Source organism: Cavia porcellus, unplaced genomic scaffold, assembly GCF_034190915.1.
Source record: "Cavia porcellus strain 051 isolate PalLab524CR breed Dunkin Hartley unplaced genomic scaffold, mCavPor4.1 scaffold_2, whole genome shotgun sequence".
NCBI classification, from domain to species: domain Eukaryota; kingdom Metazoa; phylum Chordata; class Mammalia; order Rodentia; family Caviidae; genus Cavia; species Cavia porcellus.
The window spans coordinates 29,488,983-29,508,827 of NW_026947485.1; the positions used below are offsets into that span (position 1 = coordinate 29,488,983).

Consider the following 19,845-nt stretch of genomic DNA (forward strand, 5'->3'; position numbering starts at 1 on the left):
TCTGCGCCTACTGAATGATCTCTTTTTATTTGTTACTACATAAACAGTCTTCTGACTTTGGATACAAAGCCATGTTGACTCTCAGGAAAGCAATAAAACCCTTTTTACAATTAGATGCTGTGAAATAGTGTGCATTATACATGCAAATATAATGAAGATGTGTGTATAACGCCAACGTGTGTATAGAGAGGAGAGAGAGAGAGAGAGAGAGAGAGAGAGAGAGAGAGAGAGAGAGACCCAGGAGAGATGGCAGCCAAAATCCAGTCCCCAGTTTTTCAGAGGTTCAGCACGGAGACGCAGGTCATAAACATTTTGCGGGCTTGGCAGAGACTATTACAACCCAAATAAATGCACCGTGTGGCGCGTGCAAGGGGGCTCCGAGGTGCTTGGCAAGGTTCTGTGTTGTTTTTGTGTTTCTCTTCGAAGCTATTCTCCATTCTACACCCGTGGTGGCTCCCCCCACCAGCCACCTTTGCGGAGGCTCCGGAGCACGGTCCCCACTTAGGGTCGGGCAGAGGCGGAGCAGCGTGCACCCGGTCCGGTCCCTTCTCTCCCGTTTCCTCGGAAGGGAGACGCCTGAGCAGTCTTGGCACCTCTAAACCAGAGAAATGCAGCGGCCAGAGAAACTATGGGCTCTATGACGGGAGCGCCAATTCTGGAGTCAGGACGATGCCATGATTGTTAGTTTAAACATCACATTGATTTTAGAATAACCAAACATTTCCTGGTCTGTCCAGAGATTCCCCATGCCAGCCACCTCCCTGGAGACGACCTGTATTAGACAAGGTGGCTTTATGCCCAGTTTTCACCCGTCTAATTTTGTGGTCACATATTCAACCTGGCTCTCTCTCCGGTGCCGCTTCGCCGGGTCTTGTCCCAGGCCTGACCGAGGTGCAAGTTTCGGGGACCTCCAGGGCCGCCGCAGAACCTGTGACCCCCGCGTGAGCCCTCACAGGGTCATCAGGCCGGGTCTGTGGGCTCCGGCCGCACGTCCTCGTCGCCCGAGGCCTGTGCAGGGCTGAGGTGACCGGATCCGTCCCGCACCGGGAGCCACCGGCCCCGGGCGCTGCCTGCCGCGCGGGCGGCTGCAGCCGCAGCTCTGCGCTCTCGCGACGAGGCCCGGAAGGCGCGAGCGGAGGGAGTCGCCGGCCAGACCCCGCCGCGTGCTCGTGTCCCAGGGAGGCTTCTAGTCTGGCACGCACAGCCCGGAAAATATACGACTGCCGTTCCCTGGAACGCGGGCTCCCATTCCAGAAAGGCTCGCGTCAAGTCGACATTTTAGGAGCTTCCCGGGTCGCGGCGGCCGGAGATGGCGGCGCGGCCGGCTCTTCGGTGGAGCCACAGTGCCATCTGCTGGCTGCGCGCGCGCACTGCAGCCCCGGCCGCCCGGGACGCTGAACTTCGGCGGCCGCCGCGCAGCGGAGCGCGGGGTCGGGTCCCGAAGGCGGGGTGCGGGCGCCCTCCGCGGGGCCGGCGGGGGCCCGGAATCTGCGCTGCGGAGGGGACGGTGCCCATAAAAGAGAGCTGTTTCCGCAGCCGCTTTATCGGCAGCAGACAGAGCAAACAAATGAAAGGGCTTTGGTGGAATATCCTAATTGGGGCTGGACAGTTGTAAACTCATTAAGGGCCGAATTCCAGACAGTTCGCAGACCCGGCCTTAATGGCGCACCCTTACGACCCATTCTTTGAAGTCCCCTCTGTCTGCGGCAACAGAGGACGTCCCAACCTGGCGGCGCGGTGGGGGTGGAGGAGAGGAGACGCCCCATCCACCCGCGCCCTGATTCCTCTTTCACGCGTTTGAACAGTCAACTTTGGAGTCCCAGGGTGGGGTGGGGTGGGGTGGGGAGGGACAAGAAAGGTGGGGAGCGAGGCGGAATTCCCCGGCCACATCTGGAAGGCGCTCTGGCCTCCGAAGTTGTGGCGGTTCCCTCGTAGCCCTTTACACCCCATAAACAGTAACAGCCCTCATTTTCTTTTATGGCGCATGGGGGCTCCTCGGTTGCCTCAGCCTGGCCTCTGCCAGGACTTGTGTTCGGGAGGGGTTTGTGGTGCTGGATGCAGGATTCAGATTCACCCTAGCCAGGCTGGCAAGAGGCTGGGGTGCGGGGCGGAGTGGGGGGAGTGCATAGGCCTTTGGTCCCCTGCAAGCAGCCCCCAAATGTCCACATTGGTGGCCCAGTTAGGCTGGTCGGGCTCTTTCTTCTCTTCTGGGAGCCTCTTTAGGAGACAGTCTCTCAGCTCCAGGTCCTGTGCCCCCACACAACCCCACTTTTATGAGAGAGGCCTCGGGTGTCTGTCTGCTGGGATTTGGGAGATTTCTTGGGAATATCAAGATGAAAGAATGACCTTTCCTCTGCTACTGGCTAGCAATACCAGGGACCCAGCCCAGCTCCTCCGCTGACCGGCGAATGGACACAAGGCCAGGAGCCTGTCCCTGCAGCCCGCTTTCCTAGGCTTCCTGCGCTGGGAGAGCTAAGCCAGCCTGGACTGGCTGGGCAAGTGCTGGCTTCCCAAAGTCCATCAGTGGTAAAATTGTCTCCCCGCCCCCAACTTAGTCTTCCCCTCAACCAGAGACTTTACCCACGTTCCCCTCTTCTGGAGAACAAGATACAAAAGGAGACCCGCAAAAATAGAAAAGAATCAATATATTTTATTTGGCAAAAAGTTAAATATCTCAACACAACAATTTGGTCAGTAGGCCTTGAGGTAACTATTGCAAAATATACAGTGTATGTTCAGCCAGATGGAAACCCGAGATATTCAAGAATACAAATCTACGGTACCCAATGGCAGTTTCATGGTGTATAATTTATTAACAATAAAATTGACTCCATTACAATAAGCATTCATCTCCCCCAATTAAAATTAAGTATAAACCATAGGTAGTAACCTTCTGCACATATGTATAGCTCCGAATTTCCTCACTGTTTCTCTGGTGCAAAACCAATATTCAAGCTTGTCTGATTATGAATTTTTTCAATATATAGATTATACATACAATGGGCAAGAAAAGACTACAGAGCACATAAAGACTAAAATGCCTGCATTTCAAAAGTGGAGAAATCATGAACCTATGCATCCAGGAGAACTACTCTCCCTTTTTAAAATTTTATTTCACTGGGAAATTCTTACAGCTAGTTTACAATCATAGGTTAACAGCCTACTTATACAGAAGACACATCCCACTACAGAGCTACACTCTATGCAACTGTTTTTTCCCCCTCATAAACAACCTGAGTTCAAATTGAATTCTAGCTTTCACAATCACAAGGGTGCGTCACCCAGCACAGAAGTTTGAGTCACAAAACATAATTACCACAATAAAACACAGTGTTCAAGTATCTCAGCAGATCGCCCTGCCGCACAAAGAGCAAATTAAATTAACTACACAAACTAAAAACTATACAGCCCGCCATCAACAGTTGTGCATTATAAAAAGGTAGTTTTTTTTCTTTTGAGTCAGGAACAGGTAGATTTTTAAAAATATATACAAGCTAGCACACACAGCCATCAGCGCTAATGTCCCCCCCCCTTTGTAATTATAGAAAATGTAAAGCTTACAATACCTCCTCCATCAAAGCGCCAGACCTAGAAGCCAGCCCGAGCAGGGTTTGCCAGGGGGGAGATGAGGCCTGGGGTTTAGAGCTGCTTTGTGTGGGGTGGTGGAGGTGGAGTATGGTGAGAGAAAGAAGGGGACAGGCAGTCCTTTCTCTTTCTCCCTAGCTTGCTCTCTTTTATAAATGAACCCAAATGGAATCACTCGTCTTTTGCTCTGTCCTTGTTGATTTTCTTCATTTTCATCCTGCGGTTCTGGAACCAGATCTTGACCTGCCTCTCCGTGAGGTTGAGCAGCCGTGCCACCTCGTACCTGCGGTCCCTGGTGAGGTACATGTTGAACAGAAACTCTTTCTCCAGTTCCAGCGTCTGGTGTTTGGTGTAGGGGCAGCGCTTCTTCCGCGTGGAGCGTGCATGGAGCCAGTTGGCCGCTGGATTATCTGCAGGGAGAGAGACACTAGGTTTAGGAGGAGGAGAAGCACCCTAGCTGGGTCCAGGGGAGCCTCCTGGGGCCTCTGATCAAAGTGCAGCTTGCCGTTCAATTGGTTGGGGAACGCTGCCCAGCCTGCGACACAATGGGACCCTGGCAGACAGACTCACAGACGGTCACTTACAATTGCACGCAGTAAAACCTCGGCCCTCCTCCCCTCCGCTGCCCTTTCTCCTCCTCTGTCTGTCCCTCCTGTCCTTTCTCCCACTCTTTGCGCACTGAGGGGAGAATGAAGCGGGTAAACAGGTCTCCTTTGTGGCACGCAGAGAGAAACCCCGCTGCCCTGTGTTAGAGGAGCAAGATTAATACTTCGTTTCTCTCCGTGTCTTCCCTTCTGCAGCCTTCCCTCCACCCTCGCTACTCCTAATTTGACCTTCCTGGAGGCCGTGGGAGCTAAGCGGGCCTGCAGGGTGCCCTCAGTTCTTTGATCAGGTCTCCAGTGTATTTGAATAATCTGGCAAAGGGATCCTCGTGGCCCGCTCGCCCGCAGCCTCAATTTGGGCAGGATTTACGCCACCGGCTGAAGGCGAGAAGTCGAGGGAATCGGCGTCTCCCCCAGTGTCCCGGGTCGGTTGCCCCGGCCGGCCAGCGCTGCAGCCGCGGCTCGCAAGCAATCTAGCCGCACAAAAGACTCCGTTGTGCTGCTTTCGAAGAACGGCCCGAAGTATCTCTGTTCTAAGCCTGGGCAGCCAAGGAGAGGGGCGGCCAGTCTGGGCTCCGTCCGAGGCGCCCGCCCCGCCCCCTCTGGCTGCAGAGGCCTCCTCCCCTTCCCCCGGTCCTGCAGGCTTGTTCGTCACAGTTCTCTGGATTTGGGGCCCTATCTGAAGTGTTCCAAACACCAATTACTGGCTCTCGGCCCCAGCTTGGGAGGCTCCCAGCGAAGACAAGGCAGGCTCCAGAGAAAGCTGGTGGGCCGGCAGATCCCGGTGGCCGGCGTGGAGGCGGCGGCTGGTTTGGAAGGAGAAGACACTTACTGGGATCGATGGGGGGCTTGTCTCCGCTGCTGTCATTCTCAGCATTGTTTTCGGAAAAGGCGCCTTCGTTGGGTTGTTTTTCTCTATCAACTGAAGGAGAACCACAAGCATAGTCAGTCAGGGACAAAGTGTGAGTGTCAAGCGTGGGACAGTCACCCCTTCTGGCCGACAGCGGTTCAGGTTTAATGCCATAAGGCCGGCTGGAGGGCAAGCCCGCGAAGGAGAGCGCGCCTGGCGCGGGCTCCAGCCAGGAGCGCATGTACCTGCCGTCTGGCGCCGCCGCCGCCACGGGCGCCTGGGGGTGCACGTAGGGGTGGTGGTGATGGTGGTGATACACCGCGGCGGGCACGGCGTTGGCGCCCGCCGCGTGCACCGGGTTCCAGGAGGCGCCGAACACCGCCGCCTTGGACTGGAAGCTGCAGGGGCTGAAGTCGGGGTGCTCGGCCAGCGCCGCAGCCTGCCGAGGAGGCTGGCCCAGGGCCCCGGGTGCGTAGCGGCCGGCGCCCAGCTCGTCGGCGGCGTCCGCGCCCAGCAGGAACGAGTCCACATAGTAGTTGCCCAAGGTCCCGGTGGTGGCCATTGCCGTGCCCCGCGCGTGGCCGGCCCGGCCCGACCCGCGGAAATTATGAAACTGCAGATTTCATGTAACAACTTGGTGGCACCGGGGCGGGGGAAGTACAGTCACCTAATAAGTTGCCGGCGCCCGCGCCCCCATTGGCCGCGCGCGTCACGTGCCCGCCCGGCAGAACAATAACGCGTAAATCACTCCGCACGCTATTAATGGCCCGGTGTTTTGCAGTCATAATTTTTATAGCAAAAGCCATATGTTTTTATGCAAAGGGATCGCGCCGTTCCACGATCGGGTTTGTTTTAATTGTGGCCAACGAAGATTAAAAGATCAAATTTGGCTTTGCCTCTGGACGCTCCCCCCACCCACCCACTTCTTAAGCGGACTATTTTATATCACAATTAATCACGCCATCAGGAAGGCGCGGGTCCCGCGTGTGAGTGTGGCCGGCGGAGCCCCTCACATAAAATTAGACAATAATTGAAGCCATAAAAAAGCAGCCAAATCGCATTCTCGCTCTACTGTATTTAAATCTATATTTATGATATTTCATAAGGAGTTATTGTTTCAGAAGCCACGCAGGCTGGTTGGAAGTCGGGAACGACCAACAGATTCGTTTGCCTTTGCCATGGCTTCCAGCTGTAAAAATTTATGAGGACTTGGAAAGGTTAAATTAGACTGTTGTGTTTGGTTGGCGAGCTCCCTGTAAATAATCCCTGTGGTCCTCTGGAGATGCACCGTTTCCCCATTCTGCCGGCCGCAAAAAGTCAAATTCAACGCAGTATGCGTCTCCAAGAGCAGCCACCGTCGCTGCCAGAGAGCGGGGTGGACTGGCCACTGAGGGGGTCCAGCCTCGTGTGGACCCCACAGCCTGCGATGCTGGTGAGCCAGCGCCCAGACACCCCTGAAGGTTGCCCTTGTTTCTCAAGTGGGGAACGCGGAGGACCTGGGAGGGAGAGAACAAGCAGCTACCCTCACCGGGAAGGATTTGAGGGTCTGGTTGTGCCACATGCTGGGTCCTGGCCCACAACCTCCGCCAGGCGCCAGGCGTATGGTGTTCCTACTCAGCTGGGATTTACCATCCCCAGGCAGAGGCGGCTTAGCAACCCGGCCCTGTAATGCATCCTTGAAAGCCCTAATGCTGAAGTCTGCAACCCTTCTCACGCTGTTGGAACCCAAGCTGGGAAAAAGAAAAAGCAGGCAGCATCAATGGAAGGCGAATTCTGCTTGCTAAAAGGCAGCTCCCGCAGAGGGGAGCATGCGGGTCCAGCGGCTGGGCAGCCCGCACTGGAGCTGCCTGTCCAGGGCCCAGGTGAGCCCTTCGGGGATCCCTCCATCACTGCTCACCCAGGGACTCGTCTTGGTTATCCAGGGAATCAAGCAACTCGGTGGAGTTTTACAAGGCCCAAAGCAAAGCAGCTGCAGCTCAAGTCCAGGGCTAGAAATTAAAACGGGGAGGGGCAGGGGCATTGACTTTAATCCCATGCTTTGGCCTGGCCAAATTGGGAAGGTTATTTCTCACCCCTTACAGTCTTTGGGGGTGAGACCAAATGAAAAGACTGCAACCACTTTTGTTAATTGGAAGGGGGGAAATCCACCCCATTTCTGAAAGAAAGCCACGGTCCTAGAAACGGGGTAATTAAATTCACGTGTGAATACTGTGCCTGCAGGAGTGTGTTTCTCATTAGTCCACTTTCCTGGCTGCAAGGCCAGCGGCCTCAGTCATTTCCAGCTCTCTCCCCTTCCTTTTGCCTTCATTTTCACCAGTAGTTCAAATAATTCCTCCTTCCAAACACCCTTATTCTGAGCAGAGTCAGGGACCCCTAAACGTTAGTCTCTATTCTGAGAGAGGCCGAAAAGCTACTCAAATACCAAATACCACCCGGGAGCCCCTTCCTCCACCGGAGCTCCAAGCGGCTGCCACAGTGAACTCCGACGTGGCCTGTCTCAGCTGCCTCAGCCTCCCCACACCCCTAGTAATTTTCCTTCCTGGTAAATTCCTCATCATCATCCTCACCCTCATGGCAGCCCTAGGTGTCCAGCAGTCCACAGGGGACCGAGATTTCCATTTAAAAATAAACCTTTGAAGAAAATTTTGCTCCTAATTGTAATTGTCTGTAAGCAGCAGGCCGAGCATGCCTGGCTGCTTGTTCCACTTTGTACCCAGAGAAGACACAGCTTATTTTTAGTATTTTTAAAAAGCAAAGGCTGTCGTTAGTCCGCGAATAAAATAGGAATATTAAATAATTAACAGGCATCGAATGTTAACCAGCTATTACCGGTACTGAGAAGCAGGAAAACTTCACTAATCCAAATATTGTCCCTCTGGAACCAAGAGATTTGGAGTCAGAATATTTAGACTTTTGTGCCTTTTATTTTGAAAGTGAAAGGGATTGCACATGCACAAAGAAATAATAAATGGATGTAATTACAAACCACCCCTTCTCCACTGAGAGTTTCCCCAAAACTTTGATCTCTGAAATAAACTTAATACTCTGGTCTGGAAAATGCCAGAGAGGAATCAGGGAAGCGGGTGTCCCGGACTTTCAGATAACAGGTTGGCAGACTGAGCAACAAAAACAATTCCCAGCCCCCAGCCTGAGCTGGGAAGGGAAGCACAGCGCTGCGGCCAAGGGTCTGAAGGCAAGTCTATGTGTATGTTGGGGGAAGGGACAGTTTGTTTTCCGTAGTTAAGAATAATAGGCTGGCTCCCATCAGTAGATTGCAACTTAGAACAAGGGCTCAAGTTTGCATCCCAATGACTCACGAATTTTGAGTTTCCTTCACCTATTTGAAATACGGGCTCTTGGGTTCTTTTCTGCAGCACAGAGCTGTACAAGGTGGCTATATTCAACACACTGGAACCTGACGCCACTGCCAAGCACGCAGTCAAGCTTTGCCTTAGCAAGTCTCCTTCACTGAGATCAAAACCCGAGTTAGGACTGGCAGGCCTGGAGAAGCATGCAAGGAGCTTCCGGGCAAGTGGAGCTCCCTGAGTAGCCACGCTCTCCACGGAGCCCGGCTGGGCCTCAGCGCTCATTTCCAGAATGCTGACAAAGGTCTCTCTGCCCTTTGGTGTGGGCATACAAAGACGCCGCGGGTGCCCCCTAATCGGGTCTCCCAGGCAGCCGCAGGCGACCCGCGGAAGAAGAACGCAAGGCCGCCGCCATCCGGTCGTGATCATAACCGAGGCCTTGTCGGCCCAGAGGCACACCAGGCCAAACCCCACGGTCCTGGACAGTCGCCCCACGCAGGCCCTTCCTCGGCAGACTCGGACTTTCAGTTGAGCGCGAAGAGAAAAATGGGACCGTCAGACTTTCCCTTTGCTGGCCTCCTCCCCTTCGGACAGGATGATTTGGAAAGGGGAGAAGGCGATCTAGAAAGAGAACCGGGACAGAGACAGATGAAAGAAGAAGAAAACAAAGAAGGAAGGAAGGGGTAAAGAAAGAACAAATAAAAGAAAAAGGAGGGCGGAAGAAAAGGGACCGAGGACACACTGGGAGCAGAGGGCCTGCTTGCGGAGACGACAAGGCCATGATCCCAGTCCCGGACACCGTGCTCCTCCTGTCTCGGCCTGGGTCTCCACAGGCAAAGGAATCTCTCAACTCACACCCCAGATCGGGGCGTGTGTCTGTTGCAGCCTCGCAGGAGAGAGGCGCGGAGCGGGCCGGGCGCAGGGCTACAGTAGGGACGCTCCGGATGGGCGCCAGCGCCCCTGACCTTGAATGGCCCGAGGCCCAGAATTCTTACCACGCCCCCGGCGTCCGCGGAGGAGCGGTTAACCTGACCGTACCTGCTCCGGCCGGGGCGGGGGGAGGGGGCCGGCGGCTGGCACGCTGCTGGGGCGGACCGAGGTTCCTGCGCAGGAGAGCCGAGGTTGCCCCGCGGGCCTGGCATCACCCGGGCCTGCATGCCCCGCCCGGCCGGGCCCGGCCCCGCGCGCGCAGGTACCTGGAGACGATTTCAACTGAAGTAATGAAGGCAGTGTCGTGCTGTCGAGAGAAAGGTGGATCCCAACAACAGGAAACTACCTAAATCACCGACCAGTTCTGGTGCTGCCCGCGCGGGGCCGCCTCGCCCGCCGCCGCCGCCGCCGCCGCCGCCGCCGCCGCCACGGTCGCCGCCAAGGAGAGACCCCGGAGACCGCGCCGCCCAGCACCGCCGCTGCCACCGAGCGCCCTGGGCCTCCGCGAACCGGGCAGGAAGGGGGAAGCCACGGGCCCAGGAGGTGAGCCCGGGAGCGCGGGGGACAGCAGGCAGGGCCGGGGTAGGGGAGGCAGAGGCGGGAGAGAGAAGGAAGGGGAAGCCGGCGAGAAGAGGGCAGAGGAGCAGCGCCCCGGTCCCCGAGCCCGCAGCCGCCATCCACCGAACCGCGCAGCGACTCCGCAGCGCCGAGGCCGTCGCCCAGCCGGGTCCTCGGTCTGGCGCCCGCGCTCGCTCCCCGCGGCCGCTCGCTCCCCCTCCCTCCCTCCTAGACGCCCGCCCGCGGAGGCGCGCGCTCCCGCGCCCCCTCCCCCGAGCGGCGCGCCCCCACCTCCGCAGAGCAGGAAACGCGTGGCCCCGCCGGGGGCCGCCAGGTGGGGGAGGCCGTGCTGGGGGAGGGGGCGGCCCCGGCGGATCCCGGCCCCCCGGCCCGGTCCACCTAACCGCTGCCGAAGGCACTAGTGATGCGCTCTGGGCCTGGCCTGCTCCTGGGACTTAAGTCATCTGGGAGTTGGGCACCCGCAAAATAACTGGCCTCTGAGAGCCTCTCTGGGGCTTCAGAAAGAAATCCTGTTTAGCTTCCTCTATCTGTGCAGCTCCCCTCTCAACTGAAACCACTAGTCCAAGACAGCCACAATCCAGATATACTAGCAAGTCATAAAACTGAACAAAAGCCGACAAACCTTAGGGCACCAGGGCTATAGGGCCCAGACAAATTACGACCGTCTAGGTAATATTTAAATAGATGCCTAAAGTAATTGCAGGGGGCTCAGGCTAGTACTCCTGTTGTAAAAGTGGTGGACGGGATACAGTGGAAGGTGAAGATAAGAAGTCAAAAAAGAGGTAAAATTAAAAAGCTTCATTCCACAGCTTTTATTCTATAAGAACATAAACATCGTCTTTTTTCCACGCACAGCAGCAATACAATATTAATTTATTCTGATTTAAGATTAGAATAGAGCTAGCACTAACATTTATAATAATGATAGAATGCATTTGCTTAAAACAAGATTGGCAATTTTTCATAATAATAGACATTTATACAGATTTGTATTTATAGTTTTTTCTTTTTCTGCACCTACAGGTTTGACCCTTTTATGCATGTTACTTCACAGTATAAAGGAAATCCAAACAATGTCTCCCTTCTCTAGTTTATTCGTTTGCCCCAGCCATCCTAGGCTTCCATGAATTTCAGAAAGCCCCCCCAAAAAAGTGAATAAAAAAAAACTCCACAAGATAGGGAGAATTGTGATGTGCTTTTCGAGTGTTACCAGTGGTAACGATTTTAATGACAAAAATTCCACTAATTCCACATTTATAAACAAAACTACATTATTTATCAACAGCCAGAAGGATACGGAAATTCAGAGGTAAATGAAACATTTCAGTCAGGCAATGCAAGACCTTACAAAACTGGAAGAGAAGTTTCCTTCTCTTGGTCACTTTTTTCTTATAAAGCTAGGATATCTTACAGAGGAAGGAAAAATTAATCTTTCTGACTCTCTTGCTTTTTCAATCAGCCAAAGTCAAGCCCCTAGTGCCAACCTGCATATCCATGCCTGCATGCCTTTCTCTTGGCCAAGGAAGAAAGGAAGAAAGAAAAAAAGAAACCCAGGGGCCTGCATCCCCTGATTAAACACAGCCCAGCACTCCACGCAGGCATGCCCGGTGGTGGCTCCTTGCACCATTGACCTCAGGCCAGACACCTCTGCGCCGACAATGAGATCTCGGCCTTCCCGCTTAGGTTTGCCCAGGACCAGGCAGGAAACCAGCTCTGTAGAAGAGGACAGGGGCCATTTCAAGCAGTGGGACCTGGAGACAGCAAACCCAATCCATTCAGGACTTGACACTTAGGACAATATCTACCTCTATAGAATTTAGCGCGATATGGCTTTTTCCCCCAGAAAACAAGTAAACCAGCACCAAGCAAACAGACAAAGAAACAAAAAATCAGAACAAACCATCCCTGCACAGATGTAACTGCCTGGAAGATGGCGAGTGTGGGAGAGAGGACTAGGGCTCCGGCACAGGTGCGAGTTCGGGGCAGAGGCTGAAGACAGAGGGAGGGGACCGGCGTTCTGGAGGCAGAACAAAACAGCGTCGCCTGCAGCTTCATCAGGAAAAATTAAAGTTGGCTGTGAGCTCTCGGATCCGGTTTTCTCGGTTCATTTTCTTCAGTTTCATCCTGCGGTTCTGAAACCAGATTTTCACTTGTCTGTCCGTGAGGTGGACGCTGCGACTGATCTCTAGGCGCCGCTCTCGAGTAAGGTACATGTTGAACAGAAACTCCTTCTCCAGCTCCAGCGTCTGGTGCTTCGTGTAGGGGCAGCGCTTCTTCCGGCCGCTCTTTGCCGTGAGCCAGTTGGCTGCGTTTTCGCCTTTGGAATTGCCTGGCGTTTAAGAGAATATGGAGGGGAAGGTTAAGTCCAGGCCATGCGGGCTGCACGTGGAGTGAATTCGGGTTGTCTTTCCCGTAAGAGGCATGGCCCAAGTCACACACAGAAAGGGTTGTGCCCTCCTTTGGAGAACAAGCCATTCTTCCAAAACTCGTGGCAAAATTGCAAAATTGAGTGGGCCTTCAGTCTACACCCCCCTCCTAATTTAATTTTTTTCTCCATTTTCCCTCCCTTAAACACCTGTTTTATCACAAAGCTGCAGGGATGCTTATAGAATGAAAGGCCTGGCAAGGCAGGCTGTACATCTTGAACTTAACGCCTTTCTTTGCATCTTGCCCTATGGCACGCGAGGACTTCCTGCAGCCCCTAGACTGGGGGATGAGGGGTGCTTACTTGGATGGGGGGCCAGAAACTCAGCTGCCTCATTCCAGTCCCCTCATTACCCTAGACCTGATGAGGCAAAGAAGGGCTCTCCGGGAATGCATGAAAAACTGATTCTGAGTTCAGGGAACCTTCCGAGCATCTCTCCAAGAGCCAGGGGTGTGCAGCTGGGCGATTCTGAGTTCCAGGGAAAACGGAATGGCCCCTCTCTGGCTTTCAGTACAGGGCCCCTGGCGTCCGAGCAGGATTTGCTTTTTCTTCTCGCAACAAGGGTTCCCGCCCCTCCAGCAACTTTGAAAAAGACATGGGGGATCGTAAACTCGAACTTCGCCGGTTAATGGGCTTATTTATTGGCGCTGGCGGCTGCTTATTTTGGATGCCTTACAAACATCCGTGCTATCTGCGGGGCGAGCCACTTTTCCTCCCTCCCCCTCCCCCCGCGTGGGCCGCGCCGTGCAGGCTGGGCCCGGACCATGGCTTGGGGTGCTCCGTGCCACCAGGAAGAGCATGCACAAGAGGGGGGCTGCTCGCTGGTGTCGTCTCCTCCAGTCAGGGTGAGCTGGGGCCAGCGCTGAGGACGTCTTGGTGTGCGGCGCTAAGCCGGACATGAATTTTTACTGCGTCCCCACGCCCAAATATTAAAAAGCAAGTTCACAAGGTCAGCCTGCCTGCAGCTTGGGCCAAGGCCGGCGGCTGCTGCGCGGGCTCCTGGTTCTCCACTCCTTCCTTTGCTTGAGTCTGCCTGCGTGTGCCCTCCTTACTGAGCCCTCTGGCGCGTCCCGCTTACCCAGGGAGTCCTTCTCCGGCGAGGCTTTGCTGCTCTCGGAAGGGGCCGGGGAGAGCTCCTCCGCCGCCGAGGATGACGCGTGCGCCTCCTCGTCGCCCTGCGAGCCCCCGCCGCCGCAGACCAGCCTGGGGGGCGGCGGGGAATCGAGGGCTCGCTCCTTCCGAGCCGCCTCGGCCGAGCCGGAGGCGAGAGCAGGCGGCGGGTCGAAGCCGCGCCCGGGGGGCTGCGCCGGGAAGGGGCCGGCGCCGAGCTGCTGCGCGCCGCCGCCGCCGCCGCCGCCGCCGCTGCCGTAGCCCTTGGCCGTGCCGTAGGCCTGGGAGAGGCGGAAGTAGCCGGGCACCGGCACCCCGCCGGAGGGGCCCAGCGCGCAGCCGTCGGGCGGCGGGCCCCGCGGGAAGGAGGCCAGGTCTGCGGCCGCGGCCGAGCCTTTGGGGCATTTGTCCGCCGTGTCGTAGAGGCAGTAGGAGCTCTCTTCTTTGATGTTCTGCGCGAAGGAGCACGAGGTGGCCGGTGGCGGGGGCTGGGGTGGCTGCGGCGGGGGCGGCGGCGGCTGCTGGGGCTGCTGGGGCTGCGGCGGCCCCTCGGGCGGCTCCATCCGGCAGGAGCGGGGCGCGTCCAGCCACAGGTCTAAGGGCGCGGGCGCGTAGCCGTGCGCCCCCGGCCCCAGGCCCCCGCCGCCGCCCCCGCCGCCCGGCGACGCCGCCTCATTGCGCTTGCCGCCCAGTGCGGGGAAGAGCCCGCAGCTCTGCAGCCCGTAAGGCAGGTCGGCGGAGGGCGGCAGGTAGACCCCGCCGTGAGCGTAGTAGCCGCCGCCGCCGCCCCCCGCGCCACCGCCGCCGCCACCGCCACCCGCCTCGCCTCTGCCCGAGCTGATGAGCGAGTCGACCAAAAAAGAGTTCGCGGCGGGGCTCTCGGAGCATGACATTGTTGTGGGATAATTTGGCGAAGGGAGCAGATAGCCCTTTCTGGCTGACATTTCTTGTGCAAAACATGCTGAATACGATTAGCAATCCCCCCGCACCGCGGCGGGCGCCCACAGCCAATCCCGAGCCAGAGTTGCCGCGCGACCACTCCCAGTTTGGTTTCGTAGGCGCGGGGCCGCTCTCTGAGGGCGCCCTCGGAGCCCGCGATTGATATAAATATGTAATCTGTATTGATGGAGCAGGAGACGCACGCGTGACACCTTGGCCCGAAGGTCTGGAGCTATGGGGGCTGCTCCGTAGTGGTTGATGGGGGGGCCCGGTCCTTGGGCCGGCCCCGCCCCTACTCTGAGGTGAGCCCGCTGCGACTGTCTGTTGGAAGCACCCTTGGGCCCCTCGCCCGTTAACAAGTGGGGTGTTTATGGTGTGCACCCCGGTCTGCAACGGTGCCCGCCATCCTTGTTGCGGAAGTGGTCTTCATCCTGACTCTCCTTGGCCACTTAAAGGAGCCCTGTCGGGGGTCTCACGTTCCTCCTCCGATTCAGCTCTGGATCTGGAGCTGGCCCCATTTCTAAAATCTGGCTCCCCAAAGTGGCAGACATGGTCTTAAAGCTAGGAGGACCCTCGGAGTTTCTACAACCCAAAAGGAACTGGTAGCTGGCTACTGCCAGACTTTCACATTTCACACAAAATAGTCTCCAAAATGAAATGGCTTATCCCTGGCCCCTTGGGGCCTGACATTAGCCTATTCCATTGTGAGTCCAATCAGGTTTTCTCCTCCAGTTTGCCCACCTGCCTCACCTGTCTCTATACCGCCTATGCAGGAACCTTGGTGGGTAGGCACTGATAAAGGAAGAATCAGAAACCTTGTGTGAAAGACCTTAAACTGGAGTCCAAAGCCAGGTTCAGATGCTACTCCCCCAAACACACACACACACACATACACACCCCACAGAGAAGTCCCACACCCCTAAAGAAACCCCACACTCAAGTCTTTTAAGGGAAGTGAATCATTGGCCCTAGGGTCAATGGCTTCCAGAATGGGGAGAATTAGAGAAGAAAACTTGGAGGAAGGTATCCAGCAGGCACCGCTGCCACACTGCTCTCCCCTCTCTTTTTAGCCTTGGCATTTCTGTATTACCAGAGGCTATGAAAAAATCCAGTGTCATACACTCCTGCCTTGGTGTCCCCACCCCTTTCCCCCCTCCTTCCATATCCTCTGGTGGGGCAGTCCTTGCTTGAAGGGTGTGTGCATTTTAACAAGGCCCTGGTGAGGAAATCCACTCCCTGGGAAGCTGAGCTAGGCTTGTGGTCCTGTTGTAAGAGTAATCAGAAGCCAGTTCTTTTGCTCAGCAGACACCAAGTCCTTCTCTTAGCCAAATGGAAATGGTCACCCTGGGGCGATAGCCCTCAAGTATGGGACTTGTACAAGGCTCAGGAAATTCGACTTTTTCAGGATCCTGTAGAGCCCAGGAAGTTGATGTCTTGCCCCTGACCTGTGGGCTATGGTTCTCCACAGTGTGCCAGGCCTGCCTGCCCAGCAAGCTCTGGTTGGAGTTGGAGCTGCTGACCACTAGATCTCAGAAAATAGACCACTCAGACCTCTGCCTGTGGCAGGGAAAGACTCTCATATCCAGGTGGTTGTGTTCTGATCCCTCCCAGGATGAACTCAACCAGAAGAGGAAAGCATCCTGAGAGGACCCTGAGAGCACAGGAGATAGCAATCTAGGTGAAGCCCAGGCTCTCTGGTTTCTGACATTCAAGCAGTTGCGGTTGAGGCTGCTTGGGTGGTGGCCAGGTTCAGCACCCGAGGCCAAGCTTTTCCTAGCTCAGTGCTTCAGCCACTTCAGCCCGGTGCCCGGTGACTTGGCTGCTGCAGACTGAATATCAGAGTGCATAAAGGGGATGGAGCAAGAAAGAGCTGAAGAACAGGAGAGAAATACAGAGGCTGAAGAGAGAGGAGCCAAGAAAGACAGAGAAAATAGAAGAGAGCCAGTTTCTCTCCATCCTCAGAGTCTTCAAGCTAAAGTGGCAGTTTAGAGGAATCAAGACTCCCGGTCTGCATGGGCAACATCACTAACTCATGGCTCTTTGAGTTGTCCTGTGCACAAGGCTAAGGCATATACACGCTAGCCCTAAGCGCCCAAGGAAATGGAGCACTGAAAAGCTGCAGAGCGCTACCACATAGGGCCATACCTTTTGCATCAGAGATCTGCCTGGTCTCCATTCGCACCAGGGAATGAAACTGGCTGGGCCTGAAGTGTTCAGCAGTGCCATCTGGAATGCCACAAAGCTGAGGAGAGCCTGAGAAAGGCACTGTGCTCCTCCGCCCTGTCCAGACTACTCAGAAAAGCTCTGGTCAATGAGGAAGTAGGTCCTAAGAAAATGGGAAGTGGGTACCTTGAGGGAAAGAAGTCCCAGCACACCACTGGACCAGCATTCCGACCTACAGCTTTGCCTGTTGGGAATGCAGAAAGCAATTTTCCAGGTTGAAGTCTGGGAAGGGCCCATGGCCATTGGAAAGTATGAGATGGTGGAAGCTACAAAAATAAAATGAAAGACATGATGTAAACTTGTCTTTTTAAAACCTTTGAGAGTACTGGGGACTCTTCAGGAAAATCTAAGGCAAGTTCTGACTTATTCTGTGAAATATGCATATCTGTACATTCCCACAATTCAACCCATCATTTTCCAGGAGTTCACACATCCCTCAAAGCCTTCTCTTTGAACTCTTCAGAACATCTAGGACTCTCCTGGGACTCAAGAACCCTGCCAGTTTGGCTGATAAGACAAGCCGGCTACCCTGACACAGGCATCTTCAGGCCCACTCTGGCCAGGGTCTTGTAGGACAGCCAAATGGACTTCTCCTTTGGCTGGGATCCAGGAGTCTGCACGTGCCATGCAAGGTTACAAGAATCAGCTTGGTACAAAAGGCAATCCCTGCTAAAGAGCAGAGGAGCCAGAAGGCCTGATACCAGCATCACAGCCCTGGCATTGGCACTTGGGTCTTCAATGACTTTTGTAGAAGGCCAGATATATTTTTCTAGTATGACTCTATTGCTCTTTGCAATAAAGCAAAAGAATGTTGAATCTGGGCTCTTTCTTGTTTTAAAAAACATATAGGCTTCTCTAACTCAGGACTTGAGAGCCTTATTTCCTGGGTAGGACTGGCCGGCAGCTGGTTCAGACTGGAGCCTTCGATGCAGCAGAAGCAGAAGCTCAAGTTAAACAGTCTCCCAGCGGTCTCAGTCAGTCTGGAGCCCCCAGAATCCCCGACTGGCCCCAAGGCTCCTGTGCCTGCCTAGACTATAAAAAGGAGGTGTTAGCCTCCTCAATAAAATAGCCCATTTATTGATCGCCTTGGCTTTCCTGAGGTTTCCAAGCCCTGAGACATTAAGAAAAGCAATTCAGCTGCAGCGTCGGTAGGCTTCTGTCCACTCGCCCCGCTCTCTGCTCTCTCGCTCTCTCCTCTAGCCGTTTGCCTTCTTTCCCTTTCACCCTTCCTTCCAGCTGCTAAATTCTTTTCTCTCACTCAGATTGCCTTTCACCCAAAACCTTAGGTGCCTGCAGGCCTCAGCCAGGCCTCCGCGAGTGTATAGCTGCCAGAGCCTGTGTTTCAGTTAGGAGGAAATTCTGCCCTTTCTACCTGATTTTGATAACACCCAGTCCCTCCACGGAGCCGAAGTAACTGCCAGGCCTACAGAACAAGCAGACCCTGTGGGGAATATTAGCCTGCAGTTCACTACAAGCAAATTTTTTCTTTCAGTAGGCGCTTACAAATGATGGGAAATAAAATGTTACTATGGAAAACAAGTTGTGCTTTTTTTTTTTTTAAGAAAAAAAAAACTGGGTTCTGAGATTGAGATAGCCTGTAAGCGGTATATACTGGTGGTCATTCTCAAAGCTTTCCAGGCTCCAGATTATCCAGCAGACTGTGTGGGGTTGGACGGTGGCCCCATACAGGAAAAATCAATGTACTTCCTCATATCCGGCATTAACAAAAATTCAGGGCTTTCCGATTTAGGAATTTACACATAATCAGAAAGATTTTCCGTAAGTTATGAGGTTCTTTTCCTGTTGAGAAAGTCGACAGTTCCCCAGGACAGTAGTTGTGTCTGCTCCTAACTGATCAGGTGCAATCTATTCTTAACAAAGCTTTTAACTTTTTTCTGAATCCAATAAGCAAGCTAAGCGCACTGCCTTTAAGGGAGGGAATGTTGGGCCTTTGCAAATACCTTTTGAATTGTAAAATTCTTCATTTTGTCCTTAATAAACAGCCTCTGGCCTTGAAGCCGAGGGTACTCTGGGATTGCAGGGAGCAGCTCACAGTGCGGGCAGGCATGCCTTCTCACCGCTGCCTTTCACTGGCATAGTTCGGGAGCCCTTGCTCAACAAAGACTAGTGTTTCTCTTAAGCAGAGTTTACACATGTGTGCATAAAAACAGCACCTTCTTTCTTTGATTCTCCCTTACCGGTGTGCCGTATATTTGGGAAAAGAAAATAGCTAACTCAAGAAACTAATGAAAAGACCTTGAAATTAAAAAACAATGGGAGACAATTTTAATCGGACTCCCAAATTGTTAGCATTTTGATCATTTAAAACTTAAAAAAAAAATACAGCGCTGAAGAAATGACGGCTTGATCGCACTATATCCCTCCTCCTCCTTTTCGAAAATGTAGACATAGGAACCAATGCAATTTCGTGTGTCTGAAAAATACGCAAACGATGTCACTCTCCCTTCTAGGAAACTGCTGCAAAACGCTAGCCAGGTTTGTAACGGCACGTTCCACATATGCAATACAGAGACTTCTCTAGTAGCCTACAAAGTCAAATATGACTTCTCCGAATTTGCGGGGTGGGGTGGGGGAAGCAAAGGTTTCTCCTAGGCTTCTAAGCAGACCTAGAGACACACCTAGCAGGAAACCAGCGAGCTCCCGCTGCATGCCCCGGGGAAGGAGCCCGCGCTGCTCCAGCGGGCCACGCGTGCCGACCGCCCCATTGTTTTGAGTAGAAACTTTGTTTTTTCTTCTAGTCCTGCCACTTCTCTTTTTCCCTCACCCTCTCCTCACTCCTCCTATCCCAGCACAGCTGGAACGCTGTTGCCTGGGTGCCTCCATCCACAGATCAGTCTGTTTCCAATATTTCCACACAGTCCAGCGAACGATCGCCTAGAGTGAAACGCCAGCACGAGCAGCTAAAACCCACAACTTTCGCCCCAGGCCTCCTCCTGCTTTCCAACCTTAGGGAAAGATGGGGGGGGGGCGATCTCCTACCGCGTCACCCCCACAAGCCGAGTTACGTCCCGATCTCTGCTTAGACATCGGCGCCCCCACTCCCACCCCCACCCCAGTAAAACTGCTAAACTTGGGGTCTCTTACCTTGACACATTTCCGAAATCACTGCCAAGGGGCAGCTGGCTTCTCCACGCCGCGTCGCCCGCGAGGCCAGCGAAGGCGAGCTGCTTTAAATTACAACACCAACTACTTCTTGAACGTGAGCTCCCCCCTTTTGATACGAAGGGAAGCGGGACAAGTGAAATAATGTACCGTGCTGCTCTTAGTATCAGAAGC

The 19,845-nt window shown here is 54.4% G+C and overlaps 2 protein-coding genes across 8 annotated transcripts; both read right to left on the minus strand.

Annotated features, from left to right (window-relative positions):
* Nucleotides 1-2,630: 2,630 nt before the first annotated feature.
* On the minus strand, nucleotides 2,631-19,822 carry Hoxa9 (homeobox A9). Of its 3 annotated transcripts, none has more exons than XM_063239843.1 (3): nucleotides 19,654-19,822; nucleotides 5,020-5,109; nucleotides 2,631-3,995 (listed from the first exon to the last, which is right to left on the minus strand). In XM_063239843.1, the coding sequence occupies exons 1-3, from the start codon at nucleotides 19,661-19,663 to the stop codon at nucleotides 3,757-3,759; spliced, it is 339 nt and encodes a 112-aa protein (XP_063095913.1). In that variant the 5' UTR covers nucleotides 19,664-19,822; the 3' UTR covers nucleotides 2,631-3,756. The 3 variants fall into 3 exon arrangements, with proteins under 3 accessions (XP_063095913.1, XP_063095904.1, XP_003468012.1); XM_063239834.1 differs by lacking the exon at nucleotides 19,654-19,822 and adding an exon at nucleotides 5,283-6,927; XM_003467964.4 differs by lacking the exon at nucleotides 19,654-19,822 and having other exon boundaries at nucleotides 5,020-6,928.
* Nucleotides 7,942-19,812, minus strand: Hoxa10 (homeobox A10). 5 transcript variants are annotated; one of them, XR_010044427.1, is made up of 4 exons: nucleotides 13,355-14,568; nucleotides 9,539-12,180; nucleotides 9,381-9,445; nucleotides 7,942-8,963 (listed from the first exon to the last, which is right to left on the minus strand). XR_010044427.1 is itself a non-coding variant. In XM_063239806.1 (2 exons), the coding sequence occupies exons 1-2, from the start codon at nucleotides 19,661-19,663 to the stop codon at nucleotides 11,906-11,908; spliced, it is 285 nt and encodes a 94-aa protein (XP_063095876.1). In that variant the 5' UTR covers nucleotides 19,664-19,812; the 3' UTR covers nucleotides 7,942-11,905. The 5 variants fall into 5 exon arrangements, 2 of the variants coding, with proteins under 2 accessions (XP_063095876.1, XP_063095867.1); XR_010044424.1 differs by having other exon boundaries at nucleotides 7,942-9,445; XR_010044423.1 differs by having other exon boundaries at nucleotides 9,381-12,180.
* Nucleotides 19,823-19,845: the final 23 nt, after the last annotated feature.

What these genes read in the sequence shown, in the direction of transcription:
- Hoxa10 (XM_063239797.1), bottom strand. Translation starts at nt 14,330, where the DNA reads ATGTCAGCCAGAAAGGGCTATCTGCTCCCTTCGCCAAATTATCCCACA. An exon ending in GCCGGAGAAGGACTCCCTGG is followed by an intron (nt 12,181 to 13,354) that starts GTAAGCGGGACG and finishes CTTAAACGCCAG; the next exon opens with GCAATTCCAAAGGCGAAAAC.
- Hoxa9 (XM_003467964.4), bottom strand. Translation starts at nt 5,599, where the DNA reads ATGGCCACCACCGGGACCTTGGGCAACTACTATGTGGACTCGTTCCTG. An exon ending in CAAGCCCCCCATCGATCCCA is followed by an intron (nt 3,996 to 5,019) that starts GTAAGTGTCTTC and finishes CTCTCCCTGCAG; the next exon opens with ATAATCCAGCGGCCAACTGG.